The 24,190-nt window shown below is 39.0% G+C and overlaps 1 protein-coding gene across 1 annotated transcript in view; it reads left to right on the top strand.

The window, feature by feature from the left end:
- Positions 1 to 23,799, top strand: part of TCF7L2 (transcription factor 7 like 2) — a gene marked incomplete in the record, with an annotated part of 292,196 nt that extends 268,397 nt beyond the window's left edge. The window contains 5 exon segments of the mRNA XM_073595873.1: positions 1,906 to 2,025; positions 5,456 to 5,504; positions 6,026 to 6,076; positions 12,973 to 13,045; positions 21,417 to 23,799. Coding sequence (XP_073451974.1) covers positions 1,906 to 2,025; positions 5,456 to 5,504; positions 6,026 to 6,076; positions 12,973 to 13,045; positions 21,417 to 21,843 — 720 coding nt within the window.
- Positions 23,800 to 24,190: the final 391 nt, after the last annotated feature.

Genomic DNA, 24,190 nt, shown 5'->3' with positions numbered 1-24,190 from the left:
CTTGGTTGGGTAAAAAAGATCACAATGTTAGAAAATCATTAGCACACCTATCATTAGCTGTTGTAAGCAGCAACTGTAATGTACATTAAACTGCCACTTGTAGACCTCATTGGAAACCCGTTTGACAGGGTGACAACAGGGGAGCGTAATTAGGAAAGAGGGCCAGAGCATTATCACCCATTAAGAGGAAGTGCCCAAATAAGGACCTTGATGGCGGAATAATAAAAATAAAAGCTGCATATTTAACCACTTCCCCCCGGTAGACGTCATATGATGTCATTTACTTTGAGTGGAGATATCTGGATGATGCCTGCCGCTACAGAAAAAAATAAATTAAAGGGAAAGTGTAAAAATAAAATAAACAATAAAAAAAAAAAAAAATAATTTTAAAGCGCCCGCTTCCACACCTGTGAGGTATAGCTGTGATCATTAGAGCGAGAGCAATATTTCTTATGCTAGACCTCCTCTGCAATTCTGAACTGGTAACCTGTAATGTTTTTTAAAGCGTCACTTATTAAGATTTTTAAGCACTGTAGTTTGACGCCATTGCACAAGTGTGTGCAATTTTAAAGTGTGACATGTTTGGTATCTATTTGTTCAGCGTAACATAATTTTTCGCGTTATACAAAAAAATTGGGGTAAATATTGTGTTTGTTTTTTTTTATTCATTAAAAAAAAATTGCCAAAAAAATTATGTTTGAAAAATTGCTGCACAAAATACAGTGTGACATAAAAAAAATTGCAAGAACCCCCATTATATTCCCTAGGGTCTTTGCCAAAAATATATATATATATAATGTTTGGGGGTTCTGAGTAATTTTCTAGCAAAAAAAATGATGATTTTTACATATAGGAGAAAAATGCCAGAATTAACTTGGGTGGCAAGTGGTTAAATATATTGAAAATTACTTTAAAAAAGACATTAACATCTTAAATGAGATTTTAGCGACCTACCGTGAGGTTATCTGCAGGATGGTTTGGTCGTGGGATGTTTTCTCAGGTCTGTACAGAGATGTGCTTTTTACTGTACCCAAAAGGCATTTTTTTTATTTGTTACTAATAGATCTTTTGATTGCACATCATTCCTTGACCGTGAATTGTTGTACGGGTTAATTGTTGATAGCAGCAAACAAATACTCTTGCGCATAAGGGTGATGTCCAAGTTATCTAATGTTCTATGCCCTCCAGGATAGGGGTATCCTACCCTGTTTCCCCAAAAATAAGACCTAGCGTGATTGTCAGTGATGGCTGCAATATAAGCCCTACCCCCCAAATAAGCCCTAGTTAAAGTCCTTGCCCTACCCTTATTTACAGGGTAGGGCTTATTTTCGGGGAAACAGGGTAGGGCTTATTTGGGGGGTAGGGCTTATATTGCAGCTTTCACTGACAATCACGCTAGCTCTTATTTTCGGGGGAAACAGGGTAGCAATCACAAGAGGAAATAAAGAACAGAGGGTGCACCAGCCTTGAGCATTATCCTTTAGTAAATTTATTTGTAAAAACAAATTAAAAACTACTCACAAACATGTGAAGATATTCGTTTTGTAAAAGCGTCCATGTTGGCAGTCAATCTAGGTGCAACAGTCTCCAGATGGCGAAGGAGAGGACTTAGGGACCACTGCTGGCTGACCTGTTTCAAAGGGATACCTTCTTCCTAGGAGCCTCTGGAGACTGTCGTACCTAGATTGACTGCCACCATTTGGAGGCTTTTATAAAATGAATAGCTTTACATGTTTGAGTTGTTTTTAATCTGTTTTTACAAATAAATTTACTAAAGGATAATGCACAAGGTTGGTGTGCCCTCTTTTCTTTATTCCCTCTCTATGGGTTAATTCTTGCTTTGAGCTATGATAAAATACATTGCCGATGTTTAATCAGAACTCCACTCTCTTTCTTTCCACACAGTGGCACGCATTATCGAGGGAAGAACAGGCAAAATACTACGAGCTGGCAAGGAAGGAACGACAGCTGCACATGCAGCTCTACCCAGGCTGGTCCGCACGGGATAACTATGTACGTGGCTATGTAGGTGATATTTTTCCCCCCTTGTAGAGTAACATGTCATGTTATTTTCCTTTGGAGCGAACAAAACACTACATGGTATGTATTGAGACACGGGCAGGCGAGCAATCATTCACCGCAGCCCCAAAATACTATCCTATTGATTCTACCACAGTTCTCCAGTGATTTAGATTGCACTGTCAGTAAATGACCATGGGTCATTTGACAGTAGATTTCGAAAATTAAAAAAAAAGCAACCTGTTAACAAGATTTAAGACAATATAAAAGTAATTATTACTTTGCTGAAACATCTCAGCGGCCTCCAGCTGCCATATGTGTCTTGTATATATATTTATGTTGGTGTGCGGTGTAAAGTAGAGTAATGGGAGCTTTTGCTAAAGGCGAATTATTCCACTTTACAACGTCTTGTGCCATTGTAATACAGCCTCATGTGTTCACTACAAAGGGGCTTCTGTATAAAAAATGTGAGGAGCGGAGGTTTTGCCCATGCCAGCCAATCAGATCTTTTACTCATATTACCAAGCTAAGTAAACAATGACTGGAATCCGATTGGATGTTCATAGGGCTTTCTTGTTTCCTCACACAAGATTTTATACTTGACGTCTCAATGTTTTTGTTTCAATGAAAAGAAAGATGCATATCTTGTGGACTTTGGTCTTCCCGATACTCTCTTCTCCTACTGTTGGTTAGATAAGCCTTATGCAGTAAGCTCTTACCTCCAAGAGGTCAAACTTTAAAGGGTAAGCTGAACGAAGACTGACGTTTCAGTGTTTGGTAAAATATGGAGCGTTAAAACTCATGACAGTCTCTCAGGTCTTTCGCGAGATCTCTGGAGTTCCTGCATTTGCAGAACCACTGTGTCCAATGATGGGCTCCTAGCATCCCAGATGGGCGTTAATGTATTTTATGCTACAGAAATTGTAAAATAAGGAGCTGAAACAAACAGGGGGGTGAGAACACCCAAAACCTTCATCTGGATAAGAACTGGGTCAGCAAATATGGCAGGAAGATCTTGCTGTTGGAGTATCCAAGACACTTTTTTAGCATTTAACAAGCTTCAACCGGCTTTCTTGAAGTATCCGTTGGCCTCAAATGCGGAATATAGATCGTAATGAATGCTCCTGCTCTAATAAGCTAAGCTATTAGCAGGCATCAGCAGTCTTCAGCAGCTGTATTGAAATTCAGCTGGGTAAAGATTCTGTAAGTCTAGCCACAAATTGATTTTTTTTTTTTACATAATTTTCTTATTTCGATTAAAATTTTTTGTTGAATTTGAGAATAACTGATGGCAACAAGCACTCATTTGCTGTTTTTTCCAGTTTGCTAGAATTGGAATCAATCCAAATTTTGGTGCCTATCAAAATATATACAGTATTCAGTCAAAAACTGTTTCCAGGCTTTAAAAAAGAACTTATTGGGACCTGCCCAAGGCTCCAGAGAATTTGATTTAGCATATACAACCTCATATACTCCCTCCTCCAAGTAAACCTAAACAAATCTCCATCCAAAGCAGCATTAAACCGGCCAACCAAGGAAGTACCAAGGTGCCCTTGAAGACTGATCATTTTTATATTCACAGCAGCAAGAGTTGCCGTAGCCGGGTCTTCATTCCTCATAATTACTCGTTCGGTATTATCGTGCATCGTTGCCAGCACACAAGCCCTGATGAAGGGGAATCTGTGAGTCCCCCAAACAGGTTGGCTTTTTAACTTGACATTGTTTTTTAATAATAAAAGCCATAGTGAACTGAATTAATCGGTGTAATTCTCATTCTTCCAATACCCTGTAAATGTTATTGAGGAATCCATGAGATTCCTTTGTTGACAAAGAGCTGTCTCCAAACTTCATGAATTGTATGCACTTCCTTTCCTTGTTCAGTCAAGGAGTCCAGTGCTCCTACAATACATATCTACTATAGCCACGTCATGGAAGACACCTTCTTTCCTATTTGAACTAGTAAAAACGAAACTCTCATGGATGAAAAACTAAAACTTGCCTGCCATACTGAATGACAGAATGGAAGCTTTCAAGGGCTCCTAGGATCCCTGCATACAATATCTTTCAGGAATCTGGGGAGAGAATATACAGTAGACCCCGTGGGGAAAAACCCCTTTTCCCCAATCCCTTACCAATTCAGCTATCTGCCACTCCTTTACCAATCTCCACTTTCATTTCCACTTTTTTTGTTATAAACCCAACCTTTCTGTATTGTCATCTTTGTATAATCGGTGTGGCATCCTCTATCTCTAAGGCTCTCCCATTTCTGGGCAACTGCAAACTAACCTCCAGTGACTATTTGTCAGAACATATTAAAAAACCAAACTGTTCCCCAGTTCAAGGAGGCAATATTGAACCACCCCCCACCCCCACCCATCAGAGGCACACTTAATTGCATACAGTGGATATCCAAACTGTTGGATGTTTTTTGCGCAGGTGAAGCTCGAACCTTTACTCTTCTAGGGTGAAGAGGGAAGGATTAGTGTGTGGTGCAAAAGCCACTATTGTCAGTAGCACAGTATTCTGATGGGTCTTGGGGCTTAGAACAGCTTGTTCAATGATTATCAAGGAACATATTTACCCATAAGAATCTTAGAGGTACCCACTCCATAGTAATTCAGAGTCTAATTGAGAATTGAGGATCTGGAAGAATGTGTTCATTTTTGGATATTTTTGGACATTATAGAGCTTACATTGTTGAAATGTTCTTGCAATACATTGTGTGAACTAAAGAGAGCCTGTCATTATACAACACATAATGACGCAAGCCATCACTGTGCACTACAAGGTGTCCGTACATAATTTCAGTTAATGGAAACTGGTCTTCTGCCCTCGAAGCACCTCTAAAGCGATCTCTCCCAGCTCTCCCTGCCCTTGCCTCCAATGTATCCTACAAGGTAGTGTGCACAATTAAGGGCCCTATGCAGAGACACATGCATCGCTTTGTGGTATGTGTGTGTGGGGGCATTTAGTGTATAAGGCCATTTTTCACCGAATGATGGCATTTATCACTAGGTATGTCTGTTTGTGGTGTGTTGTACAATGATAGGTTGCCTGTAATGGATAATACAACCCAAAACTGGTATTTGAGTACTACATGGCTGCTGGAGAGTTCATTCACATCTTTTGAACTCTCTTGGGGATTCAGTTTGGGAGGGCCAGGCAAATCACTGTTGTGGGAGGGGTAGATTCACAAACTACGGCAGGGAAATCTTACCATTATGGGAGGGGTTGTGACACAAACTGCTGCAAGGAAATCCCACCATTGTGGGAATGGGTGAGACACAAGTCCAAGAGAAGCCAGTAGGTCAACTCCAGTGTCAGTTTTGGGTGACATTGGCTCTTTCGTACTTTGTACACTTTTTTTTTGGTTGCTTCGTTAATAGATCTGTAATGTTACTAAATGCCATTTTATTTTTGTGTGATTGCTCTATAGGGCAAAAAGAAGAAGAGGAAAAGAGAAAAACAGGCAGGCGAAAGTAACGGTAAGTACCACCCCAAAGTAGCGCCCCCCTAATGTTTTTAGCAGAGGGCCCCCTAAACACTGCTGCGGGGAGAGGAAGCAGGTGCATGGGGTCACCAGTTTGACTCTGATACCCCCCGAACCAGTGATTACTGGACCCCAGATATTTATGGACCCCTTAATGGAATAAAATTAGAGGTTTTTTTGTATATATGCATGCTATACTAGATAATTTATGTATTTTCTATAGTGAATATTTAACTGTAAAGTACAAACAACCAGCCATTAGTTTAATGATGACTTACCTGTGTGTTGTTTACTATGTGTGTGCGCATGAGTGTGTGCGCGGGTGTGCAAGGTTTGATCCCGGGGTCTTTGCTGCATGCTTATTGGGTAATTCCCTGTCTACCCCACCCCTTCCCCTCTCCCCTCCCCCATGTGTAATTCAGGCATTAAGGAGGTTTGAAAATACTGCATAGACAATTTGAATTATTTCTATTTTGCCAATGTCCAGATTTTGTATAATTTGTTCTTTTTTTACAGAACACAACGAATGTTACCTAAATCCTTGCCTTTCACTTCCTCCGATTGCAGGTGCTAAGCCATTTTTTTTTTTGGATTTATTCCTATAGTTTTTCCTGTATTATAATTTTTTTTTTGTTTATTTTTCCCTGAAAATGCATTTTATTGCCATTATAATTTTATTAACATAAACCACTTCTTGCGCGAGAGGATGGGAAAATAAAGATTCACGTTTTTTGCTGTCCTAGGCTGCTCTGGCTTGAAGCGTTGCTGTGGTTGGGTGGGTTATGAGAATGGAATAGACTTAGGCGGACTGTTGCTTTAATGCCACCGTGGAACCTCAGGCATGTTGGGAGTTTCAGTTCCACATAGGCGTGCAAGGAACAGATCGCCCAAGCCTGCGGTAATCTTAAATGGGGGGGGGGGCAGGCGTAGCTAGTGTTAGAGCATGTTATTATTCCAAGGGTGCCCTCAATCAAGTAACTAAAATATTAACATGTCTGCAGCTTTGCTAATTACTAGACGCAGAATCCTCTATTGCATCCAAGACTCATTTTCTGTTTATTACATGGGCAGAGCTGCAGGAACCTTGTGTCATGGAGGAATCTTTATTACTCATCATCTGATGGTCTTTTGGCTCCTTGATTCTTTTCCCAAACTTTGATAAGTTGACCATCACAAGCAGTAAGAGGCCCTCCACTATACAATCCTAAAGCTGAACTCCAGACTTTCCTTCAGTTTTGCATATTTATATAGGTTTCTCTCCTGTGCTGAAATTGCTTACTCTGATTTCACTGCACACTGTGAGCTTCTCATAAACTGTATTAGAAGCTGCAGCAAGTCATATAGAGCCTGTCTCTTTTCCTGGCTGGAGGATATTGAGCACATCTAGCCTTTTCTTGCCCTAGTCCACCCCTTTTATTCATTGGATTTTGGTTCTTTCAATCATGGGGGTTCAGCATCATATGTGGGTATTACCTAGGGTGGTCTGCATGCAAATACAGCCTGACTAGAATCGGAATCTCCTCCACACATTTGCCCATCAAGGCATTTTTATATTTGCATAGCTCCACCTAAGAACCAGCCCACTGCTTGCATCAGGAATAAGGACTCTTGAGAGGAGTACTGAGGCACGGTGCTGTAATGTTTTCAGGAAGTTATGTACCACACCCTACTGGTCCCTTCCACTAGCCATCATCTTCCTGAATTTCATAGAGAAGCACAGAAAATACAAAATGCAATGATCACAGCTAGGATTATTTCAAAATGTCAATGTTGATAAAGGAGATGGTAGGAAATATTTTTGATCACAGGGGTTCAACAAAGCACGGCACTCCGTTAAAGCAAAAAAAATAAAAAAGGATGGAAGGAACCAGGGAAGGCCAGATATAATTAGATTAAACCTCAGCTTTGAATGAATGCATATCAGATGCATATGAAAACCTTTTTTTTTTTTTTTTTTTTTTTATAAAGGTCTGATAAGCTAAGTTCACTATGTTGGTTTCTCAGTGGCTGTATTTTTGTGGGCACCATAGTCCTTTTCCAGAATAGCAGTCATAGGGAAACCACATAGTGCTATCAGTTTCCAGTGTGTGGGGTGCCATAAACAACTAATGGCATCCCCGCGTCTCTGCTAACAGGAGTATGGTTTTGATGGAGAGTGCAAAATCCAGTGCAGTTCTGCATAGAAACCAATCAGCTTCCATTTTTTTTTTGTCAAAGCTTACTTGAACAAGCTAAAGTTAGAAGCTGATTGGCTACCATGCATAGCTGCACTAGATTTTGCACTTTCCAGGTTTGGTAAAGTAACCTCAAAGTGTGTACCTAGCCTTAGGGAAGGATTGGCAGAAACATAGAAAACATACCTGAATCAGTTCTGAAGCCTTCGTATGAAATGGAAGCCTTCATATTTATCTTCTGGACAAGTTACGTCTGAAAAAACTCTTTCAAATACTTTTCAGATGAGATTTGAAACACCAGCTACCTACACTGATACGCCATTGCTCTAGCTACACTGGCTGTCAAGACACAATCTTGCCTTGAATCACACCTACAAACGCTCTATGGTTTCTTGTGGTGCCTCATATCCTAAGTAGAACCCTAAGATGACCCTAGTGGAACGCTAAGATGGCCAGTTGTTTGCTATCTGAGAAAGCCAGCACAAAAATAGCCCTCTCTAGTAAGGTATATTGATAACAGTTGGAGAACCAAAGTGGAATTAGTGCCAGTAGCTAACATGACTTTTCTGCTTTCTATTCACCCAGGATGCCATCTTGCTAACCAGTCTTGGAGTAAACCATTATTTTCCATTCAGTTTTTATGGGAAGAAGGGCCCGGTGTAACCCTTTTTTTTCACATCATGACATTGGCCCTCACTTTTACAGTCACATGAGTGCAGGTTGTCACATCTTGGTCAGCTGTCTTGGTCAGCTGTCTTCACCTATGAAAACATAATAGGTTGATGGAAAACTTACTCTAGAAAACTCTTTTTTTGTGCCTTTTTAGTTTTCCAACATTACCCTCCTCCCTACTTCATGACCTTAGTTGGCCTTTACATTCTCTTTCTTTGTTGGTAAAAAAAGGACTCCTATTTTGGGGGTGTAAATCTCTGGATCTACAAGTCTTATAAATAGAAATATGTGTGTTTTCTTCTTTTGTCATAAGTTTATATGCTTCTAATTGGCTGGCATACCTGCTCTGTACCCTCTGTCGTCCATTTCATTTTGGTAAAAGCCGCAAAAAGCCAACCCAGTTATGCAATAAAATATTGGCAACCCATTATTATTTTTTCATTGTATATGTCCCTTTGTGTTTTTTTTTTTTGTGTGTGTGCTTTTAACTGACACAAGTTGGGGGATTCCTCTCTCTTTCCAACTGTCCACCCCCCACACCCTTCAGCTCTAACAATCACCATCATTCCGTATATTAATTTAATCATTGTTAGCTGTAACCTTTAAATACGTTAAAGGCATGAATCAGGAGGGCTGAATTTTCAATACGAAGTTAAGATCAAGAATATGGGGACATGACCACACACTAGCAGGAGGAAACTTCAGAACCTATAAATTATTTTACCAAAACAGTTGATTGAGGTAGACTTCCAGAGGTAGTGACTCAATCAACAGTAAATGGATTAAAACATACGGTACTTGGGCCAGACATAGAGATACTCGGACCAAAAAAATTTAAAATTGGGGCAGACTCAGTGGACTACTCTGTCTTTTGGACCTCTTCGTCTTCTGTGTTTTTATGTTTACTTTCGTTTTTAAAGCTACTCATTTTTTTAAGGACCCAAGACGGACATTTGTTGTCTTGCATGCACATATTTTTTCCTGTTTCTTGTTGTTTTTGTCATTTGACAAATGTTACTTCTTGCTTTGCTAAGTATATATATATATATATTTATTTTTTAAAAATTGGGGCAGACTCAGTGGACTACTCAGTCTTTTGGACCTCTTAGTCATCTGTTTTTATTCTTTCTTTAGTTTTTAAAGCTACACATTTTTTAAGGACCAGACATATGTTTTTTTTGCACACACTCATATTTTTTTCCCGTTCCTTGTTATTACTGTTTGACAAATGTTACTTGCTTGCTAAGTCCAACATTTTATGAAAAAAAAAAAAATCTATAAAATTAGCACTAATGACCCTTAAATTCATATGACCCAGAGGTCTGGGGTCCTCATGCAAAGGGGACCTCTCTAGAATGGACAGATTGCAAAGATAAAGCCATTGCAAATGTGCTGTCTGATGATGTTCGAGAAAACATTTTGTACTTTGCTTTACCTGGAGGAATTGGATAAAGCAAGTCATCATTAGCACAAAAATGCCTTTTTATGGTAAAAAATAATTCAACAGGCATGTAATATTAAATATGCACGCCTATATTTACACTTATATTCTGAATAATATCAGTTCCCTTGAGGGAATCAACTGACTTTTTGGAAGAAATCTGCACCTTCGAATTTTAAACAATATTTAATGATGGCCCCTATCTTCCTTGATCTTTCCTTAGACCTTGTGGTCTTTTAAAATGTATACATAGCCATAAACCTTTTTTCTTTTTTTTTAAGCTGCAGATTTTTTGCTCTTTGCGTCCCCGCTGCAGAGCTTTCCAAAGATGTAACAGGAAGTGAGAGGAAATCTCTAAGAATGGAATTCTAATAGGCAGTTTGCCACTGGAACAGGACTGCCAATGGAAGATTAACTTTCACCTTTTTGCTCTGGTGTTAAATGTTATATTTCCTATAACTTTCTGGACAATTTTAAGGGGGGAATCTCCCCAGAGGGGACACAAACAAAATTTGGCAGACGTTTTAATTTTTCTCCACTCCATCCCAAATTAAAAAAAAAAAAGTTTGGACATACACTTTAAAGTGTTACTAAACCCAGGCCACTGCATTCGCTTTATCTGGTCTCCCACAGTACACAGAACATGGAAATGCAATTATTTTGTAAATATAAAATGCTAAATACCTTTTCTCATCAGCAGTTAGAGCAGTCTTGTGACTTCTATTAGTGTCCAGCCAAGCACTGACTGTCCTATGAGACTGCAAGACCCCTGACCCTCTGTCTGGACAGTGCTGATTGGTGCTGTGCTGATCACATGCACTCTCCTAAGAAAAAAAAAACCTTTCTATCAATACACACAAAACTGAGCATGTGCAGAGTGACTCCCTAGACTCAGGGGACAGTGGAAGAAGGGGAGGATCAGAGAAGCCCGGATCAAACAGTCTTTTTGCACAATGCAGGGGATAACCCCTTAGGTTCCACAGTGAGTATAACAAGCATGCTTTACTGCATATACAGACTGATTTTACTGTTGTGGGTTTAGTAACACTTTAAGTTTAGTAACATCCCACACTGATGAAAATTAAAGTTTTTGAATTTATTGAAGATGTGTGGATGTTATCGATTCCATTTTGTATTCTTGTGCGTTGACTTTTTAATTTATCGGTTTGTGATCCTCTAAGAGCACTTTGGAGTGTATACATCACTAGCTAGTTCATCTCTAGCATAGCGTATGTGGTTTCTTAAATGATAACATCAGAGAGTGCTGGGAAAATGACCTTAGGCAGCAAGTTGTTAGCTTGTCGTTCTGTTTGCTAAATGCCATGATTGTTGATGTGGCAGACACGCTTTAAGCCAGAGCATTGCTGTTTGGAATGAGAAACGCACCCATATGTTGGTGGTGGGAGAGGCAGCACCTTCTGGTAGTCTCCCCCAATGCCCTGTGGGTGAATACGGAACCCTGAAGCGGGGTTTATACTTATTGCTTTTTTTTTTTTTTTTCCTGTCCTCTTCAAACATTCTGAAAGTTTCATACCTCAGCTTACAGCACGTTCTATAATGCATCCTAATTATTTGTCTGTATGTTACACAATAATGTGTTTCCTCACAACAGTCTGTTTTTCCGAGTTCTTATTACCAGACTTATTGGCAAGACACTAACTGTGCCAATGGGATATGCAGTATTTCTTTTTCTGCAAAATAAGAGAAAAAAAAATAATAAAAAAAGACTGTTAAAAAAATTCATAAAAACCTCCTTAATCTATTTTTATTGCTTCCAGAAAGTGTTTTTTTTTTTTACTACAGCATGCTGTATATTCCGCTTTTGTTTGCTTTCCCCGATCATGCTAGCGTATCGCTTCAAAGGCATGCCTCATAGCGCTAACCCCTCCATCCCGCTGTCTGCTTGCTTCTCTGCTCCATCTCTCTCTCTTTTTTTCTTTACACAAGATGCAACTTACAAATAAACAGGAGCATTTGATAAAGCTGCACTGTCTCAAGGCTTTATATATACTAGAGAAATCCAATTGACTGTGCTGTGATTGGCCAAATAAACACAGGAGACAAATTTGATAAGCCACATAGAAGTTGTAGAAAGAATTGTATGGTACACACAAATTAAACAAATCAAAAAATATTTATTAGGAACCAACCTATCATTAGGCTTCTATGACAGCAGGAGACTACGATTAGGAGTCTACAATCTTTTAGCTTGCAGGTGCTGTCTTGCAACTTTTACAGCATACTGTAGGTTTTGTATATTCCTTCTGTGTTTTTTATTCATAAACTTTTTGGTTCAGGCAAATTTGATAGTTTTTTTTGTTCTGGGATGGGACTTGGATTTGCTGTGATCTCAGGCTTCTGTTTTATCCAGAGATCACTTGTGTCTGATCCCAGGACAATTGAACTACTCTGCTTCTTGTGGACCAAAACTCCCATAGCCATAGAGATTGAACTTAATGCAATTGACATGTCTGTCTTCAGTCATGACAACTGCCAATGTAACTTTAACCAAAACAATCTAGAAAGAAAGGTAATGCTATCCCAAAAATGTTTTTTCAGCTATAAGTAGGTTCTGGTAGGCCAAGTTACCCACTGTCTTCTTGTATCTTGTGGGGATCTACCTGGCTCTGCTACTGGACACCTTGGGGTTTTGTGTCTTCCTGCTCTTTGAGTTTTCCCACTCCTTCTGTTACATTTTCTATGATAAAATGAAATGCAAAGTTCAGCAGGGAGAGTGGGAACCCTTTGGAATGGCCACATCAGGTGTGCAGACCCAGAAATTCAGTGTGGAGATCTCATCAATACACTCCCCCAAAAAGATATAAGAAACCATCAGAGAGGTTCAAGTCCTGGCATCTGCCAAACACTGAAATACCAGTGTTGGGGGTGTCTAGCCTTTAATAATAGTTATGGAACAGAAAATAAGGTTTTCTAAACATGGAGGACCCCTTTAGAGGTAGATACTGCAGCTTTAGTTGTTTCTGCAAATGAAGCATAAAATATGCCACAATCATTTACCTTTCCATGGACTTTGTTTAACTCTGTGATTTTTTTTTTTAATTAAAGTTCTACGCTTTTTGCAATTAGTAACCAGTTCATTGATTTCTTTTTATTTTATTTTTCTTTTATCTCTTCCTGTTCCCTTTTCTGCTGGCTTCTGTCTTGAACTCATTCAGACCTGAGCGCACCTAAGAAATGTCGAGCGCGCTTTGGCCTTGATCAGCAGAATAACTGGTGCGGTCCCTGCAGGTGTGTATGGTTATTCCCAATATAGCTATGGCTGGTTTCACCGTTTACTTTTATTTATTTATTTTTTCTTTTACTTGGTAATTTCCCGCTCTGTGCCTACAGCTAACAGCTTAGTCGTCAAGTGGTTGGTGGCCCCTTGTTGTTCCGACACACCAGACTGGCCAAACACATGTCTGGCCACTGCTGTTTCTCCATAATATGGGAGTTCTTGGACAGTGGTTGGGTTGTGCTGTGGAATCAGACCCTTAAAAATCTTCAAGGTTCTAGTAGTTCAACTATGAATCTTTCTGCCTTGTGTTATTCCTATACCTTAAAGCACGACTTTATAACACGCTGTTTTTGTTACTAATATGTGTGTTATAGAATAAACCATCCAACAAAGATCATTTAGACATTGAGTACAGTAGACTAAGTCATATTCTGGGTCCTTATATCTCTTGGGGACACCTAACTTACAGGTTTGGTTTTTTCCACTCACCTTAAGGGTGTTCCCCATTCTGTTGCTTTCTCTGCAATATGAAATACATTTAAAATGCAACAGAGAGAGTGGGAACCCCCAGTAAATGGTAAAAGGAAGGTTTGCAACGTGGGAACTGAAGACCAGAGATCTCTAAGAGAATCTTTGAGAAGTATACAAAGATGACAGATAATTTAATTCTCCGGCATCTTCAAAGACTTAAATACTCAACTGACCCTTTAACAACTGCTAGCAACCAGTGTGCAAAAACACACAAATATTTTTGTAGCTGGCTAAACGACTTTTTGTGATTTAACTGGAACTGTCTCATTTCTAAAGGTTCCCATAGAACTGTTGGGTTGCATTATCATGAATGTTGGTTTTGTTCAAAGATAGAAAAGGGGGGATTCTTGAAAAAAAAAAAGAATTAAGCTTATTGTTAGGGAGCTGAAAGGGTTTTAGTAGCAGCAACTTCTGCTTTTCTTCCCCTCTTGGTATGCTACATCTAAAGGCCCTTAACCCATCACTGTATTTAACAAAGTCATTCATTGCTATCTGCTTGTCATCTACATCTCATGGACCTGATAACATCCCTGAACATTTTCCTTTCCTGTTGCAATGAGTGCACGTAGACTTTTTCCCCTTGAATTTTACAGAAAAGTGTACAAATACTGCAGATTCAGTTAAAAAGAAAACAATTCTGTGGCATCTCAGAACCTGTGAGGCATCCTACTCATCCACCATTGGTCATCCAGCCACTTTGACATCCCATATCATTTCTTTGAGCATGTTACGATTTCCGTTCCATGTCAGACACCCTTCATTCATGAACGTTGTGTGCTGTAAAGAATGATAGCATCCCAAAACCTGTAGTATCTGAATATTTTTACTATGCTGTACTGTGCTGGCTTTTATGTTACTGTGAAATAAAAATTTCAGCCCTTGGGCTGGACTTTCACTTCCTGCTTTGCCTGGCACTGGCTGGTGAACATTTCACGGCTCACTGTTACAGAGAAAAGCTGGTTCGTTGTCTTTGTAGTCCACCAACCTGGTCCAACATAATAGACCCATCAACGGCTCTGGAAACTCTGTGTGTTGGCAATGGCATGAAGGGGAATTACCAAATAAAACAAAAACTGTTTTGTAGGTATCCTTAGCTAAGAATGTGCCTCCAAGTGAGAAGTATACACCATGTTGTTGTATTTTCTGTGTGTTTACATTGTGCTAACAGATGCAAATGCTCCTAAGAAGTGTCGGGCATTGTTCGGACTTGACCGACAGAGTCTATGGTGTAAACCGTGCAGGTATATACAACAAGGCCACTGGGAATCAATGAAATCCCTTCTGTCCTTCCTGTAGCCTCTTAATGATTGCACCCACTCTTCTCCAATGAAAATTCCTTCTTTCTTTCCTCTACATTTTACTGGTGGTTGGAATCCTTACTTTGATCTCCTCTTAAGGCATGTCATAAAAGACCAGAAAATACATTTTTCTGGTGGTCAAATCTCAGCTGATGTAGTAGATGAGAAAACGTGGGTTAAAATACCAAGCAGAAGGTAGTTGAAGGTAACGAAGTAATGAAGAGGTGTTCTTTATTGACACCTAGGTAGCCATAAATAGCCCAATGAGGACAAGTGATGCTTGAAATCAGGGCTTTGTGTGTAATTGTCAGCCTCTTAAAGGTTGCCACAACTTTAGCTTATTCATCAACTGTTGCATGTCCAATTATGTTTGCTTGATGACAGGTCCCCCTTAATTATGTGGTAGTGTCTTAGTTATTAAAAAAAAGTTCTACTTTTGCCACTGTCCCTCCAAAATTCTTGATTTTACCCATTTCTCCAGAGAAAGTGAAAAGGATAAGTCAGCCGTGAACATCAGAGGTTGGTCTGACATACAGGTATCATCCAATTGCTGAAAGTCTTTCTTCTGAAAGACCTTTTCTTAAACATACTTGCATCACCCAAGCATACGCGTTAATTCCTAGCGGGCAGAAAGTCCCTGATGCAGCACTTTTGTCCAGAGAACATTTGAAGCAGTATGGTTTTATTTTCCCTAATATTGGCTGTGGACCTGTTGCAGTCTACTGGTTTTCATTAACCTCAACTAAAATGTTAAAAATTGTCCAGACTGGGCATGGGTCATCATATGTCTGTAGATACCTTAACTCCATCATAGTACTTCCAACAATATTTTATGCAGCAACAAGGCCTGCTGTGGGTTTGAACTACCTTGACTGTGGCTATGAGGCTCACCAAAGAAAGACAGATTGCTGAACACTTGCCTTCTTCTCGGGCACACCTTAATGCTGTTTGGGAGTTCTCTAAGTTGAATGCCCTTGTTGAATACGGCATATGTATGGTAACAACTGCTTTCTTATTGGAAAACCTCTGAGTAACCAGAAGTGCTTATGATGGAGTTGTTAGCTATTGCTTCTACATGACTCGTTCTTCATCCAAATATCCCAAGCAATGTACCAGTTGAGCACATTGCTTGCAAAGGTCAGATCTTGTGCAATAAGCCTTTGACTTGCAGGTCAAGTGGCCTTGTTTTCCATAATAAGACCTCTCAAGAGTATGGTTCAGTAAGGGTACAGAATAGCTTCCCTATATTAGACACTGGAAAGTGGATAATTTTCTTGGGAAAAGCTTTAAAAATATAACCTTGCATTGAGAGCACAATGTCAATAACTCTTGAACTACCATCCACACAGGAGGCACAAATAGTAACCAACGTGTTCATTGTAATTGAACTGTGACTCATCTTGTAGGGTCTAGCTAAATGATACATGTCAGTCGCTTTAGATAAATCTTGGTGGAGGGACTGCAAATTCTCACTTTCTTCCTTCTCAATGATCCTTTTGGTTAAATCTGTTATTTCTTTATTCTGATGCAAGCAGTCTTTGAATTTGGAATGTAACAATGGTAGGTATGGCTTCCTCCCTCTCTGTGTGTTAACATGTGTCACTTCATCTTGTGTTTCATGATCTTAGCATGTAGGCCTAAGACCATTTTACTGAAAGCATTCAATGTCATGCGGTCAGTGTTGGGTATATTAGACAAAAACACTATCTGGTCTTGTTGAAGCTGAACTTTAGCCTTCCCTTCAGTCTTGCAGATTATACAGGCTCCTCCCCAGTACTAAAATAGCTAAGTCTAATTTCACTACACGCTGTGAGCTTCTCTCAGTGCAAATTATAAGCTGCAGCAAGTCATACAGAGTCCACCTCATTTCCTGGCTGGAGGACATCCAGCCCAACATCTAGCCCTTTTCAGCCCAGTCTTACTGCCACTGGTCTGTCCCACCCCTGTCATTCACTTGATATTTGTTTTTTCAGTCACTGAGGATCAGCACCACGTATGGACATTACCCAGGGTGGCCTGCATATAAATGCAGCCTGCCTAGGACCGCCTACTCCTCCAGATTAATATCTATCCATTTAGGCATTTTATTAATTGCATAACTCCTGTCAATAGCCAGCCCACTGCTTGCATCTGTACCGAGGGCTCTTAAGAGGAGTACTGAGGCAGGTGCTGGGATGTTTTAGGAAAGCTATGTACAATACCCTGCCAGTCCCTCCCACCAGCCATGAGTAGCCTACATTGCATAGAGAAGTGCAGAGGTTCAGTGATGATGTCACATGGTCTAAAATTAATTATGTAATGAAAATGGAAAGGCTTTATTTCAAACTTTCCTTAGCATCTTGATAAGTAAAGGGGGCTGGGGAGAGGATCCAAGGACAGCAAAATTTTAAGCAGGTAAACTTCAGCTTTAACCCTGGTAAGGCCTACCGGGATTTACAGTTCCTTCGCAGTTGGAAGGCCACAGGCTATCCAAGTCTCAGCTACAGCATAATTTGGGAAACTGCATTGGAATATTATGTGTGTCATGGAAAACTAAGATGGAGGTCTTTCCATTAAACATTTTTTTACAAATGATGTTGTATCTGAGGCTTGGACAACCAGTGGTCCTCCAGCTAAGAAGGAACTATCAATCCCATTAAGCCATACCATGGTCTACAAGACCAGCTAGAATTCTGAAGTCTTCCACAGGCTAAGTGGCTGCAGTCTGCTCCAGCCAATAATGTCCCAACTCAAGACTGAAGAAGGTAGTTATTGGGCTCTGGGCAGCAATGCTCATTAGCTAGACAGTTGCATGTTTTTGGCTTTTACTACTCGTCTCTTTTTGAATAGAGGAAACATGGGTAACTTATCTGGTATTTTAATAGTATAGTTGCAGGTTATACATTTTGCATAGATACAGCTAAAAAGTATATTGTAACAATTGTTTGTTACCAAAAAACACTCACAAGTCATCCTAACCTCAACTACTAACTTGTTTTCTCCTAACCCATGTCAGATGTTGAGCATGATCAGCACATGCCTCCACCCCATTCTCCCATCCTGCCATTCATTCTCTGCTTGAGCATTCAGTCCTGCATGATCCAACTTCACTGACTGTGTAATGGCAATATTTTTAATAAAAAAATATTTTATTCAAAATTGTACTGGTATGGTGTGCCAGTATGACTCTCCCATAGATACTGTACACAAGGGCGCCAGATTACCAGCTGCTGTAATCACCTTTACTAGATGTGCATGCTGCATTATGTCAGTCAGCCTTTACCTTAAGTCATCTGCATATATGGAGCCTATATATTTGTCAGCCCTTTTCTTTATTAAGATGTAGTAATATACAATTGAAAAAAAATGACCTGACACTAAAAAATATATTTTTAATAATCTGCCTTGTACAATTAAGCATCATTAATGCAGGACATGAATAATAACAGCCACACATGGAATATTTCAAAATCTAGAACCTGTGTCCACATTTCCTTCTCATAATTTCCTACAGTAGGTGAGGATTGAAACAACCCTATTTTGTACTGTCTATGCTATGCTGTTTTGCATAGCATAGATGTCATGATTTTTTTCAGCTGCAAGGAAAAAAAAAAAAAAGTTTTCCCAATTTTTAAAGTGTATGTCTGTGCAAAAAAACAACATATGAAGTACATCTCTAAATCACATACACGTTTCCCATTAAAAAAAAAGTACAGAAAAAGACCTGTTGATCGCCAGAAATCTGGTGAGCTCCTAATTTCCTGTAGTAAGATGACAACACCACCTCTGCTGCACTAAAATTACAGATAGTGTTGTCAGCCCTAAAATTTCCCTTCTGAACTACAGAAAACCACCGCCTACCCACCTCAATATCATAGGGAGTAAGTATTTTGTAGTCCAGCAGGGGTGAGTTCTTCTATACAGGGCTCATGACGCTGTTAGGAATTTTAGTGCAGCAGAGGCAGCATTGCCAGCCTACAACAGGAAGTTAAGAGCTTACTCAATTTCTGTGTGGATCTAGTCTGGACAGTCTGGACAGTTCAAAACAATCCCCTACTTTTCCCTCAGTCATTTGTTTAATGCACAGTTGTGTTGTGAAATATAGAACTTATTTATGTTATCCTAGGTGCCTTGTGAAGCTTGGTTTACTATATCACACAAGGTTGCTTTTGAAATAAGACTTTTTATTCAGCACCCCAGGTCCCTCGTGGAACTCGGTTTACTATGCCATATAAGGTTGCTTAATGAACAAGGACTTTACATTGACCACCCCAGGTGCCTTGTGAAGCTAGGTTTACTATACCACACAAGATGTCTTTTCTATATAGCACCATATTTACACCAACCAGATGACTTGTGGTGCTGAGTGAGAATGTACTTGTTCCATTTCAAGTAACATGCAGCAAAAGAAAAAAAAAAGTTTAAAGTTGGATGACTTGTAAAGTTTTGTTTTTTGGTCATTCAGAGATGGTGAGTGCTTAGTAGACCCAAATAGGACAAAATAAGACACATTAATTTAGAGTTAAGGACTAATCTAGCAGTCACCCACTATTTTAAATGGACCATACAGTGCATTTCCACATTTGAGTTATCTTTTTGAAGCAATTTTTAGTAAATTAAAAAAAAAAATCGTTCTATGTATGTATTAATGTATTTAGTTAGCAGTCTTACCCATACTCTCTCTAGTGGCCAGCTGTACACCAGAGTAGGTGATTAGCATCCCTGCTTCATGGCTGCAGAGAGAAGCTTTGTTACCCTTTAGAAAACCTGTTACTATCAAGTCAGACCAGACTGGTAGATTTGCACTGAAAATAAGGAACAGTAACACACAATCACTTTGCAATATTGTTAAGCAGGTAGCAAACCTATGTAATGGGAATATATGGGTGCCAAAAAGTCCACATATATTTATCGACTAAACAGGAACTAGCATTTTTAAACTATTAACATACATTTAATTAATTAATTTAAAATTTGTACATTTTAAGAATAACTAGTGATGCACCGAAATTTTGTCCACTGAAAATTAACATTATTCAGAGTTGTGCCAATAATGGCTCCCGAAAACACCCGCAATTGCAGCAATTTTACTGCGATTTTGCTGTGTTTTTCATAGGTCAGAAAATGCATAAAAAACGCAACACATGTGCATTTTTTATGCGTTCTTCCTGCATTTTCAATGCATTTCAATGGGGAGGTGCATTTATGGTGCAGTTTTTTTAACTGACCAAATATGCACCAAAAAATGCAGCAAGCAGCAAGCAGGATTTTTAACACCGCTTCAAAAGGTGCCGATAATGGCCGACAATAAATTCATATTCATTAATATTCATGATATTAATTAAAAAGTCGAAAATAATACAATTATTTATAAAAAAAATATATATATATTTTTAAAAAACATCAATTTCTGTTTCATTTTTGACCAAGTGCATCCTTTTTCAGAATTTTTATTTCGGTGCACCCCTAAAAATAACACTCATCTGATTATATACAATAAACTAACAACATTCACATATATATATATATCTAAAAAGACTTTAAAAACACTGTTGTTTCCTTTGAGGAGTCATGGAACTTTTATTACCATGGGCAGCCACAGAGGGGACTTAAAGACATGCATTCAGGGCAAAGTGACAATGGGATTGATTTACTGAAACTGGAGAGTGCAGAATCTGCTGCAGCTCTGCTTAGAAACCAATCAGCTTCCATTTTATTTTGTCAAAGCTTAATTGAACAAGCTGAAGTTAGAAGCTGATTGGCTACCATACACAGCTCCACCAGATTTTGCACTCTTCAGTTTTAGCAAGCCAATCCTCAATGTCTGCTGATAACCCGTAGGTAGGTACGTAGGGGCCCATTTTTACTATCTGTAGGTCAAAAGTGTGCAAAGACCCCTGTCATTGTCACATAGACCTTGACATAACTCACTTTTAGCTAGCTCTGAACTTACAAATAATTGAATGGAGGCCCACGAGATTGGCCTCAGATTAGAGCCTCATTAACGGCCAAAGGGATTGATTTACTTAAACTGGAGAGTGCAAAATCTGGTGCAGCTTTACTTGGAAACCAATCAGATTCTTTTTTATTTGGTCAAAGCTTAATTGAACAAGCTGAAGATAGAAGCTCATTGGCTACTATGCACAGCTCCACTAGATTTTGCACTCTCCAGTTTTAGGAAGTAAACCCCAATGTCTGCTGATAACCCGTAGATAGGTACATAAGGGCCCATTTATACTACCTGTAGGTCAAAAGTGTGCAAAGACCCCTGTCATTGTCACATAGACCTTGACATAACTCAATTTTTAGCTATCTCTGAACTAACAAATAATTGAATGGAGGCCCACAAGATTGGCCTCAGACTTGGGCCTTTTGGTGCCTCCTGCTCCTGTCTATAGTAATATTGAAAAGGAAATTCCTAGGGGACACACAGTTGCCTAAATTTAGCTGATCAAAGAGTTAATGTGTTCTGCTCAGAGCCCAATGCCAGTTTTTGTCTATGTTTGTGGACTGTTACACTAATTATGGTTTTTCCAGACCGTGCTTACAATGGACTCTTTTCCCACGTTTTTAGGAGAAAAAAGAAGTGCATTCGCTACATACAAGGTGAAGGCAGCTGCGTGAGTCCGCCATCTTCAGATGGAAGCTTACTAGACTCTCCTCCTTCTTCTCCCACCATGCTAGACTCCCCAACAAGAGACTCTAACTCACAAAGTGAACAAACACAACCTCTATCTCTATCCTTGAAGCCTGAACCTCTGGCGCGGCTGTGCATGCCTCACTCACCTCTGACAGAAAGCCCAGTCCGGAAGCCCAGCAACCTACCAGCTATTATTTGTCAGAACGGGACAGACCACAGTCACCAACCCAGCTCATTACCGCCTTCAACACCGTACTCCTTGTCAACAGCACAGCCGTCAACGTCCTTCCTCCCCACACATCGATCCCTAGCTGGAACTCAACTTCAGCCGCTTTCCCTCGTCACTAAGTCATTAGAGTAGTACACAGCCCAGCACTGTTTCCTGGCCATTTTATTTTTTAAATATTGGTTTATCTTGTATTTTTTTTTCCATGATTTTCGTATATATATAAATATTTTTTTTTTTTTTCTTAATTTGTGCCAAGCGGCTACTTTAGTAGATGTTTTATGAAGTTCATTGGTCAATATTTGACCTGTCTTTTTATCTCCGCCTTTCCGATTTGACTGTGCAGGGCCTCTACGAGCCCTCAGGGTCCTGCCAAAAGAAAAAAAAAAAAATAATTTGTATCATCAACTTTAGTCTTTTTAGCATCGGAAGAAGGGGGAAATTATATATATATAAATATATGAAAATTACAAAAAATACATAACTGTTATGTAGTTCTGATAGGTTACTTTGAAAAGACTGATTTAAAGAATAATAATAAAAAAAAAAAAAAAATGAAAAAAAAAAAAACAAGCAATTTTGAAGCAGCCCTCTAAGAAGGAGTTGGTTCTTGATTATTTGTATTACATACGAGCTTGCGAACCAATCATCTTACATCCTCTTTGTACTACCCTCCAGGGCACGATGAATGCAGAGCCCTCTCGTGAAACAACTTTTATTGTGATGTTATTGTTATTGTTGAAATGTACAGAACACAAAGGGTTAAAAATGAACAAATGTGTTAATATGCCTTCAAATGGTGGTAGAAATTTTTTTTTTTTTTCTTTTTTTCTTTTTTCCTCCACTGGGGGAAGGGATGCTACATGGGAAATTGGGTTGGGTACGTTGATTTCAGAGCCATTGGACCAGTACGTAGTATTTATTACCTAGAATTTGCTTGTGTCTTCTTTGTTTGTCGTCCCTTTTTTGGCAAAATATGTCTGTTCCCTGTTTCTCAACGCATTGTATAAAGTTTTTTTTTTCCTGAGTCTAAGCATCTTATATATATATCATTTGTACAAGGTTTTTAAGTTTATATATAAATTTATATATTATATATATTTTTTTTGTTTTGCTGTATGAAACTCTGTTGCCACCAAAATGGACGTTTGTAGCTGCATTTTAAAGGATCAATATTGTACAAAAAAAAAAAAAAAAAAATGACACATTTGCTTTAAAAGCCATTAAACCAAGACTTGAAATTAACAAGGGAAAGTGACCCGCGCTGTTTCATCAACAGCACCTTGTAAATGACTTATGGAACAGGAGACCCACCTGCGCCAATAGAACTGTAGACTGTAAAGAGAAAAAAAAATTGATGTGCCAAAATTCCCGGTGATAACCCCCCCCCCCTGTTTTTGATGCTGTATTTTTGTTCCTCATGTTTTTGATGTGATGTTACATAGCTAGATACGTACGTAGATTTTTGTCATCTTTAACAAGTGTTTTTGGTAGGAGGGTGGCTGGGCAGCATTAAATAAAAAAATACAAAAAAACATTGAGGTACAAAACTAACTCCCCCCCTCCCCCCATGGGCCAAAATCTTGTACATTAGATTACTCACAAAGTGAAAGACTGCCACTTTTATGCACGCTTGCTACATATAGGTAGGTAGCAAGCGTTACAAATAAAGAAAATTAAATCAGAAATAGGCATGTTGGTGTTGCAAAAAAAAAAAAAGAACTAAAAAACAAAAAAAAGAGAAAAATAAAAACGACAAAAAAAACTTGAGCAAAAACTCAGAAACTGTTTCATCCGTTCATCGAGTGCCATTGTATTTGACATGACTCAATTGTAAATCTGTCTGGTTTACTCTGGTTTATTAAGATGCGAATTAATAACTATAACATTTTTGTGAATACTTTGAATGTTTCCTAACAGCTGTGATGTTACCGTTCAGTTCTAAGATCTTTATTCCGATTTAATTTCAAGATGGTTTTTAAAACCATGCAAAAAAAAAAAATTTTTTTTTTTTTGTTATGAATTACACGTTCATGCTGTACAGTATCTGTAGCATGCAGTTCTGGATTAATAAAATCGACTTAGTATGTGCACGGTGTCATGTGTCCCCTGTTTTTCCACAGCAGCTCTGAGCTAAACAAGGATCAATGGACATTATGGTGTACATGTGAGAAAAAAATATTTACTTGCACATTTCCGCATGTCTCTTTAAAGTGGTTGTAAACCCTTACATATATCCAGTGAAGTGACAGGCCTCAGGTGATACACAAAGATGAAACAAATCCTTCTACATATGTTGCACCTGTTTATCTGCAGCTCTCTCTTCTACAGCCATTCAAAGTACAGAATTTAGACACCATTTCTGGGCTACAGCAGGCAGAGAGCAGGAATCTGCTGTTACACACTGCACAGCATAGTGCAGGGAGCTGAGTGTAATCTGAAACCTGAGTGGAGGGAAAGGACAACCCCCTCTGCAGAGTAT

This window comes from Aquarana catesbeiana, linkage group LG08, assembly GCF_042186555.1.
Source record: "Aquarana catesbeiana isolate 2022-GZ linkage group LG08, ASM4218655v1, whole genome shotgun sequence".
NCBI classification, from domain to species: domain Eukaryota; kingdom Metazoa; phylum Chordata; class Amphibia; order Anura; family Ranidae; genus Aquarana; species Aquarana catesbeiana.
This window is presented reverse-complemented; position numbering and strand designations above follow the sequence as displayed.